This window comes from Melanostigma gelatinosum, assembly GCF_949748355.1.
Source record: "Melanostigma gelatinosum genome assembly, chromosome: 14".
NCBI lineage: Eukaryota > Metazoa > Chordata > Actinopteri > Perciformes > Zoarcidae > Melanostigma > Melanostigma gelatinosum.
Window position 1 is genome coordinate 14,763,310 of NC_136647.1, and position 21,101 is coordinate 14,784,410.

The 21,101-nt window shown below is 42.4% G+C and overlaps 1 protein-coding gene across 1 annotated transcript; it reads right to left on the reverse strand.

Annotated features, from left to right (window-relative positions):
- Nucleotides 1–708: 708 nt before the first annotated feature.
- LOC306788285 (transcriptional regulator ATRX-like) lies at nucleotides 709–20,250 on the reverse strand. Its single transcript, XM_079283747.1, has 35 exons — nucleotides 20,113–20,250; nucleotides 18,966–19,069; nucleotides 18,804–18,859; nucleotides 17,755–17,783; nucleotides 17,369–17,490; nucleotides 17,105–17,221; nucleotides 16,727–16,836; nucleotides 15,347–15,414; nucleotides 13,457–15,246; nucleotides 13,171–13,234; nucleotides 8,480–8,622; nucleotides 8,117–8,296; nucleotides 7,934–8,036; nucleotides 7,587–7,677; nucleotides 7,273–7,458; nucleotides 7,007–7,151; nucleotides 6,679–6,788; nucleotides 6,363–6,506; nucleotides 6,087–6,261; nucleotides 5,853–5,990; nucleotides 5,079–5,254; nucleotides 4,869–4,986; nucleotides 4,231–4,361; nucleotides 4,057–4,130; nucleotides 3,591–3,685; nucleotides 3,360–3,516; nucleotides 3,152–3,243; nucleotides 2,952–3,057; nucleotides 2,651–2,828; nucleotides 2,088–2,279; nucleotides 1,844–1,987; nucleotides 1,691–1,738; nucleotides 1,507–1,602; nucleotides 940–1,068; nucleotides 709–841 (listed from the first exon to the last, which is right to left on the reverse strand). Exons 1-35 carry the CDS (start codon nucleotides 20,130–20,132, stop codon nucleotides 752–754), a joined length of 5,721 nt encoding a protein of 1,906 aa, XP_079139873.1. The 5' UTR covers nucleotides 20,133–20,250; the 3' UTR covers nucleotides 709–751.
- Nucleotides 20,251–21,101: the final 851 nt, after the last annotated feature.

Below are 21,101 nucleotides of genomic sequence, written 5' to 3' on the forward strand. Positions count from 1 at the left end.
TGTGTGCACAAAGACTGTTACTCGCATTTCTCCAGTCGAATGCCTTTTAAACCACCTAAAAATATGATTTATAACAAATGATCCTGTTTTCCTACATGTTTGAACGCACTGCTGTCGGGTGAAGTGGAGCTTGAGGGGAACCTTGAAGGCTTTACACCACTGCAGCTGACTCGCTGCATTAATTAACTAATAAAGTTACGGGCACGGAGCTTCCTCCAGCAGTCATTTATGTCATGAAGTGAATGTAGCACGCAAGCTGCACACAGTCACAACATTTAAGCTACATATGCAGAAAATATGAATTTGGTTTTAGAGGAAGATATGAGAAAAATAGTTTTCCTCACAAAAAGTTTCAAATTCGTTGTCCAGCAGAACTCCTAAACAACCGGAAACCGATATAATCACTATTAACACTCCTACATTAAACATATCTCTGCTAACTGTCATGGGCTGTTACTGGTTCACAAACATGAACATTTAAAAATAACACTTTCTGTGATTTTGTTAATTTATTACATAAGTGGAACAAACACAAACGAATAGAAAAAACAGGTCATGGTAACATTACTAAGGCATATACAGTAAACCTACTGTGTTTAAAGATTTTGGTACGAAGCAGCTAATAAGACAACTTATTCCTGTGCTAGTTAAAGTGCTCAAAGTGTTACAAAACTATTGACATGACTTCAAATCCTACAGCTTGTAAATGTGACTCTAACATCTGATAACGTGTTGCGGAGTTTTTTCTTCTTCAAGTCGGTCCGGGCTGGACCACGGTGCTCACGGCCGTCTCCATCGCTTTCCTTCGACTGTTCAGGATGGCGTGAATGCCGTGTGTGAGCTGTGTGGAGGGATTTGGTTGAAACATGAGAATGGCTATTTGTACATATTACATGTACCTACACGCATTCACCCACCCACGTGTAATAAATGACTTACCGTTTGTTGGTGTGCGAGAGCCTCTTGATAAAAGGCCTGCTTACGTTCCTGCTCCTTCTCATCCCACGCTTTACAATTCTGAGCTTTGGCCAAAACCTCGGCCTCCGGCTGCTGAGGATTCTGTTGCCGCTGCAACATAAAAAGTGGTTGGATGAGATGAGATGTAAATCGATTCTTCCTGTCAAACCCCAGACTCAATTCACATTTGGGCCATGGGGGCCAGACGTGTATTGTCCTTTGTCACCATTTGCCACAGACAGACGTGTAAAACCACCTCCAATTCAGACTGAAGGCAGAGACGATGCCGGCACTGCTCTGACTAGACTGCTGTATTTATGAGCATGAAATGCTCATCCACAATCATACATGTTGTCTCTGAAACTAAGGAAAGAATCTTTCTTCAAATTGCAAGTTTGAAGATTCTTCAATAAAAAGATTTCTTCCACACCTGAGTGCAGAATCAATAAATATACTCCTGCAGCCTACACCAAGCAATACGTCAATAAATCCACTCCTATTTTAAATCTTCCATTCATCTCGTTACCACGACGCCTGAATGTCACTCACCACTTTTAGCATGTAGTCCTTGATGGTGTAAGAAACCATCTTCTGCACTGACAGATGGGCCAGTGATACATCTGCGCTGCTCTTTCTCAGCATGTCCTGCAAAACATTTTCACGTAAACCCATTGCATAAACCCACAAACATCACCAGCAGCAGTTTATGTATGCAAATGACATAAATGTATACCATGAGCTCGTCATTGGTCTTCGTATCCAAGGGGTTCTGGTTGGAAGACTGAAACACACACACGTGTACATACAGTCAGCACACAGAGGTGTAATGTAAAACACTTTAAAGTCTAGACTGGACGCAGCCCTGCTCATTAGAACAGCTCCTTACCATGGCCTCGTACTCGGCCCAGGCGTCTTTGCGTTCTGCCTCGCTGAGCTCCTCGTCTTCTTTATGGTCCAACAGAGATTGATGCTCGTGGAAAGACACGATCTGGTCTTTACACGTTTGTAATAGCTGCGCCAGGATCTTATCCTGAGAAAACAGACACACAAAAAGTCGTTCAATGCTGCCAATTCCAGACAGCTGCTAAAATATTTACATGGGCCTCAAACAACCTGAGAATAAAAGTCACCTTTGGCAGAACAGAGGTGGTTCTTTTTCTTTTCTTAGAGTTGGGGTCGTCCAGCAGGTCCGGCTCAAACGTGTAAAGTTCGGTCAGTTCAAAAAAGGTGAAGTGCCTCTCAATCTGCTGCTGGTCCACCACTCGGTAGGACAGAGACTGCTTGGTCACCTGGCGATCATAGATCTTCTCCTCCATGGTGCCCTGGAGAGGAAAATGAGCGCAGTAATGAACTGAAAGCTTTACGGGTCCAGAAACAAGTACAATCCAATGGCAAGCAGATTAACTGTACTGCCCTCAAAAGAACTATCCAGTGTTTCTAAAGAAAAACAGCAAAGATTGAGGGAAAGACAGAACAAATTCATTCATGGAGCAGAACTGAAAGTGTCAAGAAGCTTTGCATTTTGTCCCCAAAACACATAATGCAACCATAACATTCTGTTCAACTGGTCATTTATAGCTGTATTCATGGGAAAACATGTTAAAACTTAAATGGATAAACAACTATTCCTGGCACTGTGCAGCCAGCGCACCACAAACTGTAAAGGGGCTGCTACAGATGACGAGGAGCTCACCTGAGCCAAGAAGCGGTAGACGAACACGTGCTTGAGCTGACCGAAGCGGTACACTCTGTAGATGCTCTGGATGTCATACGAGGGATTCCACGAGGCATCGAAGATGATGACCCTGTTGGCCGCAACGAGGTTGATGCCCAGTGAGCCGGCTTTCGTTGAGATGAGAAATAATCGGCCGCTAAAACAGAGAACGATCAATCAGAAGACAAACTTTGTCGGGACAATTTGAAATGTTCCGTCCGGATCTTATTTCAGTCTCATCAACACAGAAAGATTGAAACAAAAGTCAGATGATCTGTACCGAAAATTGGAGTCATTGTTGAACTCATCGGCCGATTTCTTCCTCGACACAGCGTTGTTGGAGCCGTCGAGTCGATAGTAATCAACTTCTTTAATCCAGCTGCCCGCTGTCAGAATGAAGCACAACAATCAGAAGTGAAGCACCACCAAGGAGGATGTTTCCTCTCTGAATTAAGATCTGATTTGCCATAAACAGAATACCTTTGAATGACGATGGGTCTCGGGCATTGTGAGAAGCCTTGAGGAAATCCTCAATCAGGTCTAACGAGATCAAAGACTGACTGAACACGAGCCTAGAAATGCAAAAGCACATTGATTTGGTGAGATGTGAGGACGAGCCAGTGTCTCGACAGACCGCTCAAAGTCTGTCTGTGTTTGGATTTGCCTTTAGATTAGAAGAGCAACATACACTTTATCGCCCACTTCTTCAGCCTGTCTGAGGATCTCAAACAAGAGCACCATCTTCCCCGAGTGCTCCATGATTTTGGCGTCTTCTTCAGAGAGCAGGTTCTTGAACCAGACCTCATCCAGACTCTGAGACCTCAAGCTCATGGTCGCTTTCTCTCCTACACCGAAACAAATATTTTAGTGTGCGAACCTTCAGGGTGGGACTATTGGTGAGAAATGGGAGTTTTAATACCGTCCACTGCTGCGGCGCCTGCGGACACACCAACAATAACCGCTGCACTGCCGTCATTGTTGTTCCCTTCTTTTGCTTGGTTCTCTCTCAGTCCACTACATCGGGCAAAGAAAGGGAATAAAGAGTTTATCAATAAAACATGTCATGAAATAAGGTTGAGAACTTTAAGCAGTTTAAGTGAACCAGAGTGGATCCAGAAAGTACTTCTGATTTGCTTTCACAGTTTGTTGTTCCAGAGTTGACGTATTGTTTGGCACCAATCTACACAACATGTTATTTTCAAAGGTTTTGCGTGTTTATAATTACAGGAAGACATAATTCAACTGAATGAACACGGCTTTCAAAGGCACATAGAAGATCACACAGTTGAGCTATTTTCATAAACCACTAGATGTGCAGATTTAATGAGAAATGAGGTGATGAGGATTTGTGAAAGTCTAGATCGTCACGTCGTCATAAGTCTCACCTCTCAGCCGCAGCGGTTTCTCCATTTCTCTGCAGAGCTGTCGCTTTCGTTTTCGTCTTCTTATTCCAATGTTTCTGTTGTAAACATCCAGTTAAGTGTTGATTCGAATATGAAACGCTTAAGATCTAATAAATCAACGAGCGTTCCATCGCGTGGTGATAGTTGTTGTTGTACCTTCTTTAGATTGCTGATGTGGCTGAGCTGAAGGCACCAGGGATGACTCCAAATTCGGCCGAGCACCTGAAAGTCCTTGAACAGGTTTGCTCCGGTTCTCACCTTAGGTGCGTTAATCACGGAGCTCATACCTGGAGAACCACAAACATGTATATGTACTTCAGATGGTCCAACATCGGTGAAACACAGAATTTAAATGAAATTTCTGCATTTTTTTTAGAGAACACCACCATTTGCTGACGTTTTACTTCCTTTTTGTCATCAGTTGATGATCATCATATCTCAGCCTTTGATATTTTAGTGAGTTGAGTGTAACTGAGTTGGATGAGTTATGAGTAAACGTTCACTCTTCTGCCAGACTTGGGTTCGACCGCTATATTCATTTTAAAGTTCAAGATGCCGGCTGATCCGACTCCATGTTGAGAGCCATGTGGAGGCGATACATTGAGCCCCTTAAAGGCTAAACTAGAGCTACGGAAAGACGAATAAATACTATATCTTCACAACTCTCTTGACCAATAAATGTATAGGTACTTTAGTGAAAAGATTGGCACGTCGTAGGACAGAAAAAAAACTAAAACGTACACTAAAATGAGTATATCTACATTCCTTAGAGTGAAAAAAGTGAAGACTCTTACTGGTGAAGTGGTCGAGGTAGTAGCGGTACAACTTGTACTGATGCGGGGAGATCCTCACTGCCAGCACATACTCGTGTTTGGGAGGCAGGAACTGAGTCAACTCAGAGTAATCTCTCCTCTAGGGAAACAAAGATGGACACAGTGTTGAGGGAGCCGAAATATAAAAGCTAACTGTATGTGTACATATTCAGTGTGCAGCATTGTTTTTACCTGCACACATCCAACCAGCATAGCATGAAGCACATGTGCTCGGTTCTTCATGATTCGGACGTCTCGTGACGTGGAGTCGGCACACTGGCCATTCTGTATGGGGTTGATGAAGCGGTTTCGGAATTCGCCCAGCGAGCCCAGCAGGTTCCTCTTGATGAAATTGACCATGCAGTGGTCTGTGGGAGCAACATAAGACATTATGGGTGGGACTCTCTTGATCGCTCATGATTCGATTTAGATTCTTGGGGTCACAGTTCAATAATAAATGCTTGATTCAGTGCATAGGGAAGCTAATTTCAGGATCTACTCAAGTCCGCTGTGCGGAAAATGATGGCATGAAAGCAGATTAAAGTGAGTATAAAATTATGAAGTTTCTGTATTTAAAAAAAGTCATATCAACTGATTGCAATATTCTAAACACACAAATAAACAAAACGTAACATTTATTCATGCTAAGCTAGCACGAATAAACACATTTTTAATAGTATTTAACATAGTAAGTATTATTTATATATATTTAATATAGTATTTTTCAATTCTCAGTGTCCTCAGGAATAACAAGTTCAAGTTATACAAAATAATGAAAATGCTGTTACATAAATAAAATTGGTAGGCCTAGGTTACCTGCCTTTTCATTTCACCAGAAACTTTAAAAAATGCCAATTTAAATAATATATTTAAATTCATATATATTCAGATGCATATATTCTATATCCTTTCAAACAAAGTGTGATCTCATGGTATACTGAATATGACGTGTTGCTGCAGACTTACACTCATTCAGGTTGTTTTGTAGTGGTGTGCCAGTCAGCACCACTCTGCGCTGGGTCTTGATGGCATTCATAGCTTTGGAGATATTGGTTGCCTCGTTGCGCAGGATGTGTCCCTCGTCACAAATCACAAAGTCTGGACCTGAAGGAAAAAACACAGGAGAGAAAACGGATTGAAACACTTTCAATGACACACAAAACCTTCTAATGATATCATGCCATGACACCGTTACTGTACCTGGATTCACCAGTATGCTCTTTAACTGTTTCTTGCCCTCCTCATCCCTGGTTTTCTGGCCGAGTGACAGGATGCGGTACATCTCATACCCCATTATCATAACACCTCCCTCTTTGTGCCACCTCTGCAGAGCCCTGACCCGGTCTGGAAACTTTAATGTGACCAGTTCTGTGACCTGAAACATATTTGTTGCGTCTGAACATTAACCACCAAGTGGGAGGCATAAAGCATCTGAGGCACAAAAATCAAGTATTGCCCATTTGTGATTTTGCATACTTTCACTTGATCCTGTTTCATGTCGCTTTGCCACTTCTTGAACTCGCTGACCCAGTTGAGGATGGTGTTGAGCGGACATACGACCAGCGCCGTTCTGAATTTCAGGTTCTCCGACAGCAGCACCGTGTGGAGGAAAGTTACCACCTATAACGTAACACAGATATGAATATGAAGCGTAGTCATTAAAGCATAGTTTAAGAAGGGTGACGAACAAGCACTAAAATAATGAATTTCAGGGTGCTGAAATGTTTGCTGCATTCATTTTTTCTGCATAAATGAAAGCAAAGGAGAATATTGAGAGTGGATGTGTGTTCACCTGCAGAGTCTTTCCCAGGCCCATGCAGTGTGCCAATATACAGCCTGTTCCAGGAGAAGAGTTGGCCTTCTTCACAGACTCACAACAACTGTCCCAAATAAACTGGACCCCTGTGTTAGAGCGCAAAGAGAACATGGCCAGTTACGTTTCGTCTGAACACAAAACTTGAACTTAACCCTGAAAATATGCAGCAGTACTCATCAGCATTAATGGCTGAATGTCACACCCATTACAGACGAACCAGTGTGCCAAAATGTTGCCATTGAAATCCAGCAGACCAGTTGTGTTTTTTGGGGATTGATCAGTGTGATTGAAAAGACAAACTAACCGTCCACCTGGTGAGGCTTCAGTCTCACCACCAGGTTCCTGTGCACCTGAACGAGAGGCTTTTTGGTCTGCTCATCCTGATCCAGGATCAGCTTGGTGGTGACGGGGCCCTCCACTTGAGACGGATCATCCGTTATATCAATAATCTGGAAAACAAATGTGGGCATTTTGTCTGTTTGGTCCCTTAGAAAACCCCAATGCTTTAAATGACTGTAACTAACACAGTGAGGTCCAATGGTCTGTTGGACCGGCTGTGTGTTGCACTACCTCTCTCCTGTCGTCCATCTGTTGATCCCTGCTTGCCAGACGTTTGCATCTCTCCTGCTCCTCTCTGAGGGCTTCCTGGGTCTCAGCACGGAGATTATCGTCGTCAATGATTCTGCGGATCTTTCTGCGTCCTTTAGGGGTGCCTTTGCAGTCGCTGTTCTCCCCGTCTGCATCCTCTTCGTCACTCTGCTCAAATGCAGTTAAGAACCACCAAGCGATATGACCGTTAGACATCAGAGTATCAGCATCAGAGGTGAACAGCTACAGATTAAATAACATAAATAATAATAAGCCATTTGGTTATGACATCAGACCTTTTCACTGTTGGAGTCAGACAACCAGATGCAGGGCACCGGTTTCTTTCGCTCGAAACTACGGTGGGCCTCCTTCACTTTACCGGATACTCTGGAGATAAAAAGGAGAGAATAAGAAACTCCAATGAACTTAGTACATATCACACACACAAACTTGTGTGTGTGCGGCGGACAATGAATTAGTTTTTTTCAGACGGCAATATGAAGTTAAATGTGATCCAAAGGAGGTCCGTCAGTCTCACATCAGCAGACTTCAGACAGATATTGCTGAATAACAGTCTGCTGACTGTCACCCTACTTTACTTGAGCTATTGTTACCGTTTTTTGATTTAACCGATGGCATGTACCTTTTGGGTCCCTTTCCACCGGCCTCATCCTCTGACTGACTCAGCTCCTCGCTCATCCCGAGATCATCCTCGCCATCATCCTCGCCATCACTTTCACAATCAGCTTGACAGATATCGAAGTCAGACATTAATGCAAAGTAGGTTAAAGACAGTTTGGGCTTCTACGGTGAGACGTGTCCTTACAGCTCAGGTGTTTGCTGCCGGCTCTTTGCTTTCCCTCCGGCTTTGCTACTGCGCTCTCGGCCACAGTCTCGTCACTCGGTGTTCCCTCATCCAAGGTGAGTTTGAGGCGGAGGAGGTGGTGCCTGGAGTTTGGCCCATTAGACGCGATGTCGGACGAGTCTGAAGTCAATTCCTCCCCTGCTGCAGATTTATTGTATCATTTTACATTTTCACAACCAGCCACAACTTTGGTTAAAAAAATGCAAATGTCAAATTCTACAATAGATCAATAGGAATAAAAAAGAAAAATGACCTGTGCTTATTTAAAAGAAAATGCACAAGTGAAAAGCTACATATGTGCTACTTTAAAAAAAGGATACTTACAATTTTTATCCGTTTCATTATCTTCATTTCCTTGTTTTTTCTTCTCAACCCACGACTCGTCCTGCGTCTCCTCATCCGAAGACATATCATCGCCCGACGAGTAGTTGGCTTTGATTTGGGCCAAGAGCATTTTCTTAGCGATTCTTTCGAAAGTGGAAAAGAAGGAAAAGGTACCTGAAGTTCATTTCATGATCAGAAACATCGTCTGCAGCTGGATATTGTTACACTCGAAGGCAAAATCACAATCAAATGTTATTAGAGTTGGACTTAAAATAAGCATTTTCTTTTTTTAGTGTTGGTTATGAGTCAATAGTCCTTCAGATGATAAATAAATCATGAATCCAATCAGATATCTTCAGTAATCCACATGATGTGTCAATAATAGTCTTGGACTGATGTGCCAAATTACAGCTGTTAGTCAAGTCACAGACCAAGTGAACTGGCACAACACTGGAAGACATACATGTAAAATAATGCCAGCCGGAAAAATGATACGGAGACGTTTTTAAGAGTAAGAATTTATTACAACAAGTATTCTTCACAGAAAAAAAAAACAGAGAGACATACGTTTTTATTCTCCTTTTAGGGCAAGGGGAGGGAGTTTTATTTCCTACAATGTTTTCCGCTTGCTCGAGTCTGTAACAGACACTACTCCATTTTTTTTTTCCATGTGAAAAATAAAAGTTGCATTCATCTCTTGTTCATCCAGTCGTGACTCTCGCAGTTAAAAGAGCTTCAGGCCTTTCTGAACACAAACCGAGAGCTGACTGGAAGGAAACCGGCTCCTCTGGTGCTACCAGCCAATTATAGTTGTAATAAAGACAAGAGAAAAACATGTGAGACACAAACACTCAATTACTGACAAAGTCTATACATAAATATTTACTCAGAATGAAACTAATTACAACGGATCTTAATGAACCCCTTTTCACTCCGGTGGAGAATAAAGGTTTAAAAAATGAGGAAAATAATGCACATCACCTGATACAGTTCATGTTTCCTAAATTGAAAAAGCTCATGATTTCAATACCATATTGTGTTTTAGTACATTCAATGAGTTACCCTCTTCTACATCTACCTGCGTTCAACACGCATTTCACAACACGGAGCGGACTTGTAATTACACGCGATATAGCCGAGAGTCAAACAGCTTCCATGCGTCTGGCTCGAGTTCCTCTACTCTCCGGTCAACCTGCATTACACGCACAGGTCTGATCTCAAAGTGTGGTTGTCAATGCAGGTCACTGGGGAGAGGACAAACTGCCATTTTCACAGATGTTTAATCCAATGTCTTTGTGAGAGTTTACAGTAAAAGACGTGTAAATATTGCCAGACGACAGCAGCAGTAACGGGCCAGAGCCCCGGATCTCATTTAGACATGCCTCAACTGGGAAATAGGACGAAACAGAAAAACACTGTAGAGAATGAACATACAGCCACACATGATTTTTGGCATCATCGGCCACTGGTAATCGCATGCTGTGTGGATTTCAATGGAATAACACCGTTTTAGCCCACTAGCTATGAACAAGGTAAACTTTACATTTCTGCTGACCATTTTTTTTTTTCCTAACGGTAAAGTTGTGCTTTCACTTCAGCTGAAAACAGAAAAACGGGCCAATAGGAGGCTACGATATCCCAGATTTAAGTGATCGTTGCCTAACAGCACTGCATTCACTGCTGTGCTGTCAGAAAATCCGACCTGGAAAAAACATGAGAAACAAACATGGATGTCATTAAAAAGGCACAATGTGAATTTGGTCGCTCTTTGCATAATAGTTGTTTCACAACCCACTCTCAATCCTCAGATATACAACGGTCCCACTTCAAAGCACTGACCCGGAAGGTTTTTTTTTTTTTAAACACAAATTGTTTTTATCTGCATTGCTGGAGAAAAACGCAACAGCTGGTCAGCGAGTTTGAATACGATAAAAATGCATTCTTTAGTTTTAAAAGCTACAGTATGCTTTAGAGAAATGGTCAGCAGTAATGTATATTCTGTGTATAGAAAGTGGGGTAAAACATACAAAAACACTGGTGCGGGTTTTGATGATCGGTTTCAATAAATACCACTAAACGAGTGGAAAGACAGCCCAAATATTTAGAATGGGATTTATATCAACTGGTCATTAAATATAATATTTGGAATCAGGGTCTCATGTGAGGAACTTTTATTCGAGACCCTCGACAGACAATGAAGCTCGCTGCACTGAATGTGTCCGATGCATGCTCTGAGATATTCCAGTGGTAAGACTGAGCACTTAAAGCTTCCAATGAGTGTCATCACGAGGACTGTAAAGTATTTTGATTAACAAAGATAGTGCCTTACTTACTGGGCACATATCACAACTGAGGCGTTCCCAGGCCAGCCAAACACATGAATGGCAAAAAAAACATGTGACAATAGATCTTTTTACGACCGCATCTTTTGCAACGGTATGCATGCGGAAGGGTCTCTCTTGGACAGAGTAGGTCACATGACCTATTTTGACGCCAGGACCTCCACACAAAGCCTGTGCTGTTGTTATTGGCCTTGAGCAGCAATAACAAAATTTCATCCAGAAATCTGAAATATCTCAAATCCTCCGCAGACAAAACAGAGACTGTGTGGCACGGCTCGCCACTACTTCAGGTAAAGCAGCGGGCAAATACTTGTTTGTAACTTGAGAGAGACAACTCTTGAAGTGAAAGCAGCTACGTCAGAGAAATAAAACCGTCTCTGACATCTACCAGTAGAAAACACTGAAAGATCTCCAGCCCTCATCACCACTATAGCATATTTCACATGTGCAAAAAGGGCACGTTCCCGAGCTCCAGCAGCACCTTTACCAGTTGTTTCTGCATCTCAAATATTCTAACAGTAATAGATACAGATGTTAGCTAAGGTCAGTGCTGCATAAGTATGTAAAGGCAGTAGTAGCAGCAATGTGACACCAATAAATACCACTAAAGGCTGAACAGCAACTCCACACATCACAGCCCAAATATTTAGAATGGGACGGATGTGATCTGGTCATTGAGATCATTTGGGGAAACAGTACCTGGTTCTCATGTTAAAGGCTTTTAGTTGAGACATTTGAGTGCAAGTGAAGCCAGTGATACACCGGATGTGTCTATTTAATGGTACAAATGAGCACTCAAGACCTCCAGAGAGTCATTCAGCCATAAAGCCTGCTCTGAACTACATTAGGGGGGATTGTGGGAGTGCAGACAGCCCAGAAGGACTCGTATTTGTAGTTTCTGGAATGGCAGAAAAAAACAACTATTTCTCGACTCCAGAGCTGGTCGCTTGCATATGAAATAGTTACAAAAGAAGAGACTGCATACCGGGAGTATTCATCATGGTAACCATGTGTAAATACCAGAGGAAGGTCTATCGAAATGCACTTCAAATCATTTCAACTGCAGCTGGTTGACATTGGCGTCTCCCCATGATTTGTATATTACAAAACTTGAATTCAGTGGAGAGAAAATATAACAAATGTTGACGGTGTTTGGGTGAGGCTTTGGGTGTTTATTACCAGAAACATTTACTGTGCTTACAAATGTTCCAATTCTGTGTGGCAGTCAGACGGTGAAGCCCGATTACCTTCATTGCCATCTTTTTCAAAACAAAAGTAATAAAATCACACTCTGACATAATGTATCAACACTGGCATCAAAGGCAAACCAAAATCATGAAACGGTAGCCGTAAGTAAATGTGTGGTTAAATAATTACTCAATATATTCTGTGTCCAAAATTAAAAAAGGAAGGGAATGTGACTTGTGTGCGTAAAAGAACGGAAAAGCTGAATATCATAAAGCTGAGTTGCATTTACAGAGCCAGGTAACATTGTATCAGATATGTTAACAAACAATACTTTTGCCATCTTATTATAATTAAAGCATAACATCAAAAAGATGGGTTTCAAGGTGAAGCATAAAAGTTGTTTACATGCTTAAAAGTTTTGGTTGATTGAAAAAATAATACTTGTAATTTTATACTTAACGTAAATGTGGGCAGAGAATCTGACAGGCATGTTTCAATCTTTGTACTTCACCCGTAAATAACAGTTAAGTCAACAGTGCTGCTGACTGGAGGACAGTCATTGTATAAGAAATCATAAGAGGAAGTTCAAAACGTTTTACATTTGTTCAAATACTCTCATTGAAAACAGGCGGCGCCGTAACGCTAAATAAGTTCATTCATTTGTTCAAAAGTATGCTCGGACCTCTTCACGGGTTTCCCTTTTGTTTCAGATTATCATGTCAGGTATAAAATATAATATTAATAATATAATCTGTAAGTAAAATGCTATCTCTATCATTTACATGTATACTGGATTGCACAGTAAGTAAAACATAGACAAGCATTCTATGTGTGTTCTGTATTAATAAAAATGAAAAGCAATACCATTTAGGTTCAAAAAACAGCACACAGACGAGCAGAGTACGCTGCCTCTCATTCAGAAGCCTCATCCAGCCTCAGTGTGTCATAGTGTGGGCCATCTGCTTAACAGAGTACCTCTACCATGTGTATTTGATTGCTGGGCCTCTGCTGCAGCTACGCTTTGGTCTTGATTGACTAGACCGCAAATGAGTGAGGATCACACGAGTGCTGCTCGATTTTTGGGGTTTGGGGTTCAAAGTTGCCTTTTCTTTACATACAGGGTGTTTTACTAACTCTACATCCGGGCTTTTTGAACCATACCTATTTTCGGGATCATCATCATCATCTTCTGCTGCCCACGAGGGCCCAGACTGCTCCTCATCTCCTGCAAAAAACAAAGACATGAGCAAAATGAATTACTCTGAGCAGAGTGATTACATCTATGATCAAAGAATGTGTGTGTGTGTATTATTAAAGATTCTGATACAATCACACATTTCTGCCTATAGCTTTTAGCTTTCCACCAGGAGACCTACAGCAATCTACTTATATCCATTGACAAGATATACTGTAGATTTAGATAGACAATAATAAATATAAGACTCACCCGATGATTGGTGGAATGCTGTTGCCCCCATACAGGCCACATCTTCAGTAATTGGCTTCATCTTCTGATCACTTCCTTCACTCCCAGAGTCGTCGTCTTCGTCGTCGTCAGCATCACTGTCGTCGCTTGAGGAGGATGGCGACTCCATTTCTTTCCTGTGAGATTTAGCCTTAGACTTCCCAGCCTGCATCCTTCCCTGCGCTCTAGCCCCGCCTTCTTCTTCTCGCTTGACGAGGTGAGACTTCCCGATTGGCCTCAGCGTATTCAAGTGTTGGACTTTCTTCTGTGAATCTTGATCATCACTCGAGGAATCTGTCCCACTCCCCCTTCGTGACTTGACCCTCCTGTTACTCGAGTCAGACTCGGGGGAGCGCTCCAACAGTTTGCGCTTGCGGCGCATCTTCTCCGGTGACATCGGGGTGTTCTTAGTGAGCCAAAAGAGACATTTCTTGGTCACCTTCGTCGACGCTTCTCCGCCATTCTCGTCACTCTGGGGTTCATCGGAGCTTTGCGTTACAGCTGCTCGCTCGAGCAGAGCGGCAGGGACTTCATCCGAGTCAGAGTCGTCTCTTGCTCTGTTCACACTTTGTTCTTCGGTGTTTTTGGCTGGTGCTGAGCTGGAGGTTTCCTCGGGGTCGGAGTCACTGTCGCTGTCTACTGTCGAACGAGACTTCTTGGCCTTGACGTCACTAGGTCGACGCAACGGTGTCGTCTTCACTCGAGGAGAGCGTCTGTTGCCCTGTTCCTCTTCCGGGTGTAGGGACGCATTAGAGTTGTCGGTACTCATCTTGCTATCAGCTTTGGCACCTACAACACCCGTCTCTTCAGCGTCCGAGTCTTCCTTTCCCTCCGACTTCTTATCGTTCGTGTGGACGTCCTTCTCCGGAGCATCAGAGGATGGCCCCTGCGCCATTGGTACAGGTGTAAGCTTCACTACTAGTTTCTTCGTCATGTTGACCCCGCTCACAGAAAGCTTCAGGCCAATCTTTTGTGCCCTCTGTCTCGCTCCACGTGGATCTAAATCCATGGTTTTCCCAGGGCCGGCGTGTGCAGTTCTCCCATCCGGGAAGCCTTTGGAGTCAGAATCATAACCCTCCAAATGTTCCGCTGCTAACTTCTGCAAGTCACTCAAGCACTTTTTGTGTGACTCTGTGTCTGCATCGGTTGCAGGTTGTGCATCAAAGTCATCGTTGAAGAACTTTTCCCAACAGCTCAAGACATCCAAGTCACTGAATTCTTCCTTCAGGCTATCCTCGAGTGCCGCGAGGGATTTTCGCAAGCCTTTCACTACTGACAAGAAAGAGTTGAGGTACAGATTGCGAACAGCGGGGGCTTGTTCGTTTGTTGTCACAGTATGAATGAAGTTGACAAAGGTCCGGTTTAAGATGTTCGTCGAGTCCACTAAATGTTTGGCCTTTTTGGTGACGTCCTTGGAAACGTGCAGCGTGTTATAGTTGAACACCACGTTACCGTCCATTCCGGTGTGATCCCATTTATCTAAAGGAATGTTTTGTGGCAGGTGTGGCAACATGGCGTAAAGTTCAGACTTCTCCGGCTCCACGCGGTTCTTCCTGCGCTGCTGATACCACAGGTGCTCCATGTTCTCCAGCACGTTGTCACAGGCCACCACCAGGTCAAACAGGGTCTCCGGGCTACACACATAGCAGTACCATTTGCTCTCCAAGATGCCAGACAGCTCCTTCCGGCCCAAATTTCGCAGAATGCACTTCTTGCAGAAGGCATTGCTGCAGAAGTCACAACAGATCAGGTTGCCTCCTTCGGCACACCATCTGCATGGGAGGAAAAGAAAGATAGTAAAAACACATGTAAGTTTAGCACAATGTAAGATGTTTATACTTCAGTTAAAATACTGAATAGAACAAATCTTACCTGCATTGCTCATCCATTCCATCTCCATCCTTGCTGATGTCATCACTTGAGTAATACTTGTAGCAAGACTGACAAAAATAAAAAACGGTAAATAGAAGAGTTGCAGAGAGCGTGGACAAAAGTATTGAACAAACATGAAGATTTTCTTGATTAACAAAACAAATGTAAACCAAATTCTACAAGAAATATAGATGTGTTCGACCAGACACGGGGAATACAGCACATTGATGCAAGAGATGAGAAGTATCGACTGGGAGAGACACTAGCACTTTTGGATGCCAGCTTTAACGTTTGCTGAACTGGTGCGTCACATTGCCTCTCATATTGAACATGAAAATAAACACAGAGCTCCTGTGAATGTAGCTGAAAGTCTGCACTTTTTCACCATTTTCGGATTTTCACAGCACAATATAACGGCAAGTTGAGATATAGCACCGTGTCACAGATTATTCCTGGAGGTCAGCCAAGCTGGAGTTTGTTGCCTTGCCTTCCCGAACACAGCGGCCGGACATAGCACGAGATTTCTGGATGATTTGGAACTTTCCATTGTTGGTGGGCGCCAGCGATGGAAAACGAGTGCAATTCAAAGCACCTCCAAAGTACGGCAGCAAATACTTCAACTACACAACGGACCCACTCTGTCGTTCTCATGGCTGCATGTGACGCACATTATTCACCAGGGTGGACGTGGGCGCCTACGGTCGTGAAAAGTGATTGTGGCAAATTCAGAGACAGTGGTTTCAGTTCCAGGCTCATTGATGGAACACTGCCGATACTGCCAACAACCGTTTACAGTCTTGGTTCACAATATGGAGCCTCCGCCAGGCCAGAGCAGAATTTAAAGAACAATTTTGCAATGTAAGATGTAACAGTCCACCATGACAGGACAGAAACAAGACGCCGGTGAAATGCAAGTGATAGTTTAGCCGAGTAATGGAAGTGCCTGTTAAACAGAGCCGAGAAACTAAAAGCACTCGAGGTGGTCAGTTTTGCTGGTATGTGTGAGTGTTTGCCAAACTCCCACAATGACGGCGAAGGACAGAAGCACTAAATGTCTGTAAATGACACCAAAATGCGGTTCTGCACAGTTTTTAATTGCACAACCAGTGTGTCAGATGACCTTTCCAGATTTATTTACCAAACATAAAATCTACCCGCATGTGGGGCTGGTTCATTTTGGACTCTTTAGGCGCAACTCAATCGTCATCGGTATTGCAAAGTGAAAGCGAGGCTGATAAGGAACCAATCTCAACATCGATGGTGTCATTATTCTAAAGCCATAATGCTGAGCAATCAACATTTACTTCATAATGATAAGATAAGATGTATGGTTGCAGAACATTGAGGATTTGTTTCAGACGTTTAAATAATCAGACTCACCTTGCAAATCAGTACTTTCAGGACTGGATGTCGTAAGAAGGAATCTTTCTGGAAATGGTTAACTTGTCGGCCACATGCAGTGCAACTGACAATTTCCATGTGTTCAACTCCTGTAAAAGGACACCACTGTCATTAGTGAAAACATGGCTTTAATAACGTCAAAGTCTGAGTATCCACTGATCTCTCTCACACATCAAGATAATGACCAAGCTGTATTTAGAGTTTTCTAAATGCAGTGTTTTTTTCAGTCTGTGTCTTTTGTCCACAGGCAATGAATGGATATGTAACCCCAGCACGTGTCTCCTTTTTGTTTCAGTAATCATTGGTCATAATCAGTGATGTGCAATGTCATGACAATATCAACCAGTAGTGACGGACCTCCGCGTCTTCTGGAAAACTCTTTCCGCAGTACGCCTGATTTCCGGCTGCGAAACTCAGGACCCCTGAAGTCGTCCCTTCCATTGTCAACAGGTTCAGGCCTCACCAGTACAGTGCCTGTGTAAACAAAAACACATCGCCAATGAATCAAAGACATTCCATCATTATCAAATGTGTAATTATTATGATTATTTGGACAGCAGAACAGAGTTATGAGGCAGAGTAAACGGGGAAACTATAAGGGGGGAAAAAGTGAAGGCCTACCTTTTGGTAATCTGGTGATGTCGAGGCGACCGTTTGCATTAACTGGTAAATCCACATCCTCACTCGCATTCGAGTCCCCGGATTCATCCAGTCCAGAGTGCTTTACCACAACAGATGGCTTTCTGATACATCAGTGAAACAGAAAACATGTAGCGTCAAGCAACAGTCCCCTCAGGTCTGCAGTGTACTTTCAAGGTGGAAAAGGAGTCAGGGGGCTACCGGTGCAACAACTTTCACTTGGTTCCAGCACAAATGGCCTGCCTCCTAATTGCACATTGCATTAACTATACAGTATGTTCAGCAATGAGCTGCATTAAATATGTGGGCATTAAATCTGGACTGATTGATATCTATGCTTGCAGGTTAAATATGAAATACTGACTCACCTCCTTGAGTGTTTGGTATCCACTCCTGCCTACGAAGTAAAGCATTTTATTCGTTTAGTTTTCAGTTCATAATCGTCAATGGTGGTGTTTAGAATATCTAAGTAATGTCCCAAAGGGGGATGCTCACTCAGCAGCTAGTACTTCGTTTATGACAACAATTTCACTCTAGGAGACTATGAATGTTGTAAATGAAGCGGTAAGATACAACTATCTGAATTTGCAAGAATACTGAATTAATAGGAATTACAGAGAACTGTGTACTCCAGGGAGTTAGACCACAACTATTCATTGAGGAGAAGGGAGAAACCATGGGAGATTAATAAAACTGTCACTAGAAGTATAATTAACACAACAGTGACAGGGAGATCGTGACGCAAACAGTTGTATTTTTAAGCAATGGGCTACAACTTTAAAAGAAAACGTTGCATTACATTCCTGTCATCTAAAACAAAAAGATATGGCTAAAATGTGAGCATAGTCAGAGGTAATGGTGTAGTTTAGTGGCTAGAAGTCTCCACAACATCACTACCAGATTGTCTGTAGTAATATCCTACATATGTGGGTGTTCAGATAAATATTATGAACCTCAAAATATAGTCTTATTGTCTAATGATGGCGGTGCACAGAGTTACGGAGAGCTGGGGATGAGCAGGAGTGCGGGCGAGAGGGCAGCTGTCAGGAAGTTCATTAGTTTCTACTGGCCAGAGTCATGGGTGGTTTCCATAACCAAAGACTACATTTACTCGCATTTGGCAACTGCCAAGTGTTCATTTGGAACCCTGGTCATGAGCTGTACATCTTCACATGGTTACTAATGTGTAATACACTCTGGTCTTTTTTTATAACGGCGGCAACTGAAATACGTGTTATTTTCTTGTTCAAGAGTTAACTGTAATTTCATTAACAAACATTATTATCCACTTTTCTAATGCAAGTTTAGCATGGGGGCTTCAAGTATCTACTTATGAATAGAACTTGTTGTATTTGACGATGTATTTGACGACAAACGTTCTTTGCTTTGATTTAGTCTTGCAAGAATGTTCAGTTACCACTGCTGCAGCACGACTTGTTAAGTTCCCCACAGAACAGCTCCTGTTTGTCCGACCTGTAATAACATATGTTAGTTGTTTATAAAGCATGAAAATATGTAGATTATAGAAATATGATTTTTCAATTATGCATGATTAGAGTAAAAGAAAAGAAAAGTGTACCATCTGCATCCTCTGAGGTCGGTGCTCCATTGCTGTCAACAGGAGAATGAGCCAAGTACTCGTGCAGCTTGTTGACCAATACATTCAGCTTGCTTGTAGTGGTGCTACAGTGAAGAAAACATGGTTTTTGGTTAACTTGTCAGTTAGAAGTGGCTAGCTGGTGAATCAAATTGTACTTAAAAAGCCTGATTAATACTTTGTTAGTATTGGTAATATGAAGTGAATTTGGTGGAATCAACCGTTTATCGTCCAAGACACTATTTAACGTTAACTTAAATCTCATCAAACACCTACATCTCAACATTTATAGTGCAATACATACATTAGTAGTAGAATATGAAGAGACTATCGTGTTTCATTGGTGTTACATTTGAGCTTTCCAGAAAGAGTGATGAATGACACAAGCAATGCAGCTTTTGACCCACACTGCAGGACACCAGATAAAGTCTAACGCTGTCAGTACTCCAGGTGATTGTGCATTTGTGTTGATGTAAGACATTATGTGTTGCAGTGAAACATCACAACTCATATTGAAAACTTGGGTAGAGTGAGTTGTGGTACTTGAGGGCAATTTACTCGACATCAACTTTTGAGGTTACTGATTTCATCTGGTCTTCGGGGCCCTCAAAACACCTACTTAGCTAACTACATGACGCAATTCAAATTCAACACCAGCACCAAACTGCAGCCCAAAAGATGGCCTAAGAGTTAAGACATTATAACCTTCACGCATATTTATTACATGACATGTTGTATTAGACTGCACTCATTCTAGTCAGGTGTACCTAGCTACTGTGTGCATAACGTTATCACGCACTACGTTAGGTTACGTTCAACTCACCCTAAGTAACCCTAGCAATAACGTTTAATGTAGCAATAGCTACGAAAAATAGCTAGCTAGCATTGACGTGAACGTTATCGCTAAGGCGTCAAGAAAAAACACCTTTTTCTAAATCACCTGACCTCACGTGCTGTGTCAGAGGTTATCAGCTGACGTTAGGTTAACTAATTTAGAATTATTATTATTATCTATGGTATCATTCCGGATAGCTGTTAGCTGCTACAGCTAGCTAGTTGCTATGCTAGCTCGCAGTTCTTTTAGTAACGTTCTTTTAGAGAACACCGCGTTTCCGTCCGCAGTTTTTACCTCAGCATCGCTGCAGACATATCGCGAAGCAAGTGAGGCAGTCGTTCAAGTCCTTATACTTTCATGACACCGATATATTCTAGCAAAAACGTGGCGCTCAACCCGCGCTCACAATCCCACCAGCAGCAAACGCAAAACTATAAAGAGGCGTGTGAATGACCAGTGAATGGTCCCTTTCTCTTCATTTAGTTACCGTATTTTGTTATCACGCGTGACCTACAATGACAACCTATTGCTCATCACTGCCACCTGCTGCCCCGGAGTGGGGATTAACTATTATATTTATTTTCTGTTTCTTTCACGAAACCGGCTGCTTTTATTGGATCCCTTGCAGTTTTAACTAGTATTAGTGTTAACGTGCTTTCACTACAATGTATCCTACAAACTATCATTGTTTCTCTCCTGAACAACATCTGTATGTCAGTGAAAGGATCAGTGTGTGGGATTTACTGACATCTAGCCGTGAGGTTGCAGATTGCAACCAACTGAATACCCTCCCCCCTCCCTCTCCAAGCCTGTAGAAGAGCCTAGTGGCCTAGGTTGGGAGGAAAATGATCTGATAAATGATCTGTCCAACAGAAGACTGTCAACTTCGGTCCTCTCTGTGGAAGAGACCTGCTCAAACAAAAAAAAGTATTTTTATTTTCAGTGAGAGCATGAAGAGAATAGTATATTTCTTACAACAGATCCCCTAAATCCTACATACTGGTCCTTTAACAGGATATTATTTCGTGTCAATACTTGTGTATCCTTGTCCCTCAGTTCAGCTCTCATCATCTCACTCTGTGCCTCATATTTCAAGTAAAATATTTCGATGACTGCTCTTGTCATTATGACTTCTTCAAACCCTCCTCTATTATTATACAATCAGTATTAACACTACTTTTTCAACATTTAGAGAAATGCAAGAAAGTTTCTTGCAGTTCTCTTTTCCAGCAAAGTTCTATGAGCTGTTTCCCATAATAAGCCAGACTCCCTTTCCCCTTCAA

Excerpts from the sequence above, each read along its gene's own strand:
- LOC306788285 (XM_079283747.1), bottom strand. The coding sequence starts at position 20,132 with ATGTCTGCAGCGATGCTGAG. Across the intron at positions 8,037-8,116 it reads CGGCAGCAAACACCTGAGCT|CTGATTGTGAAAGTGATGGC; the intron begins GTAAGGACACGT and ends ATATCTGTCAAG. Across the intron at positions 3,058-3,151 it reads AGACCCATCGTCATTCAAAG|CGGGCAGCTGGATTAAAGAA; the intron begins GTATTCTGTTTA and ends TCATTCTGACAG.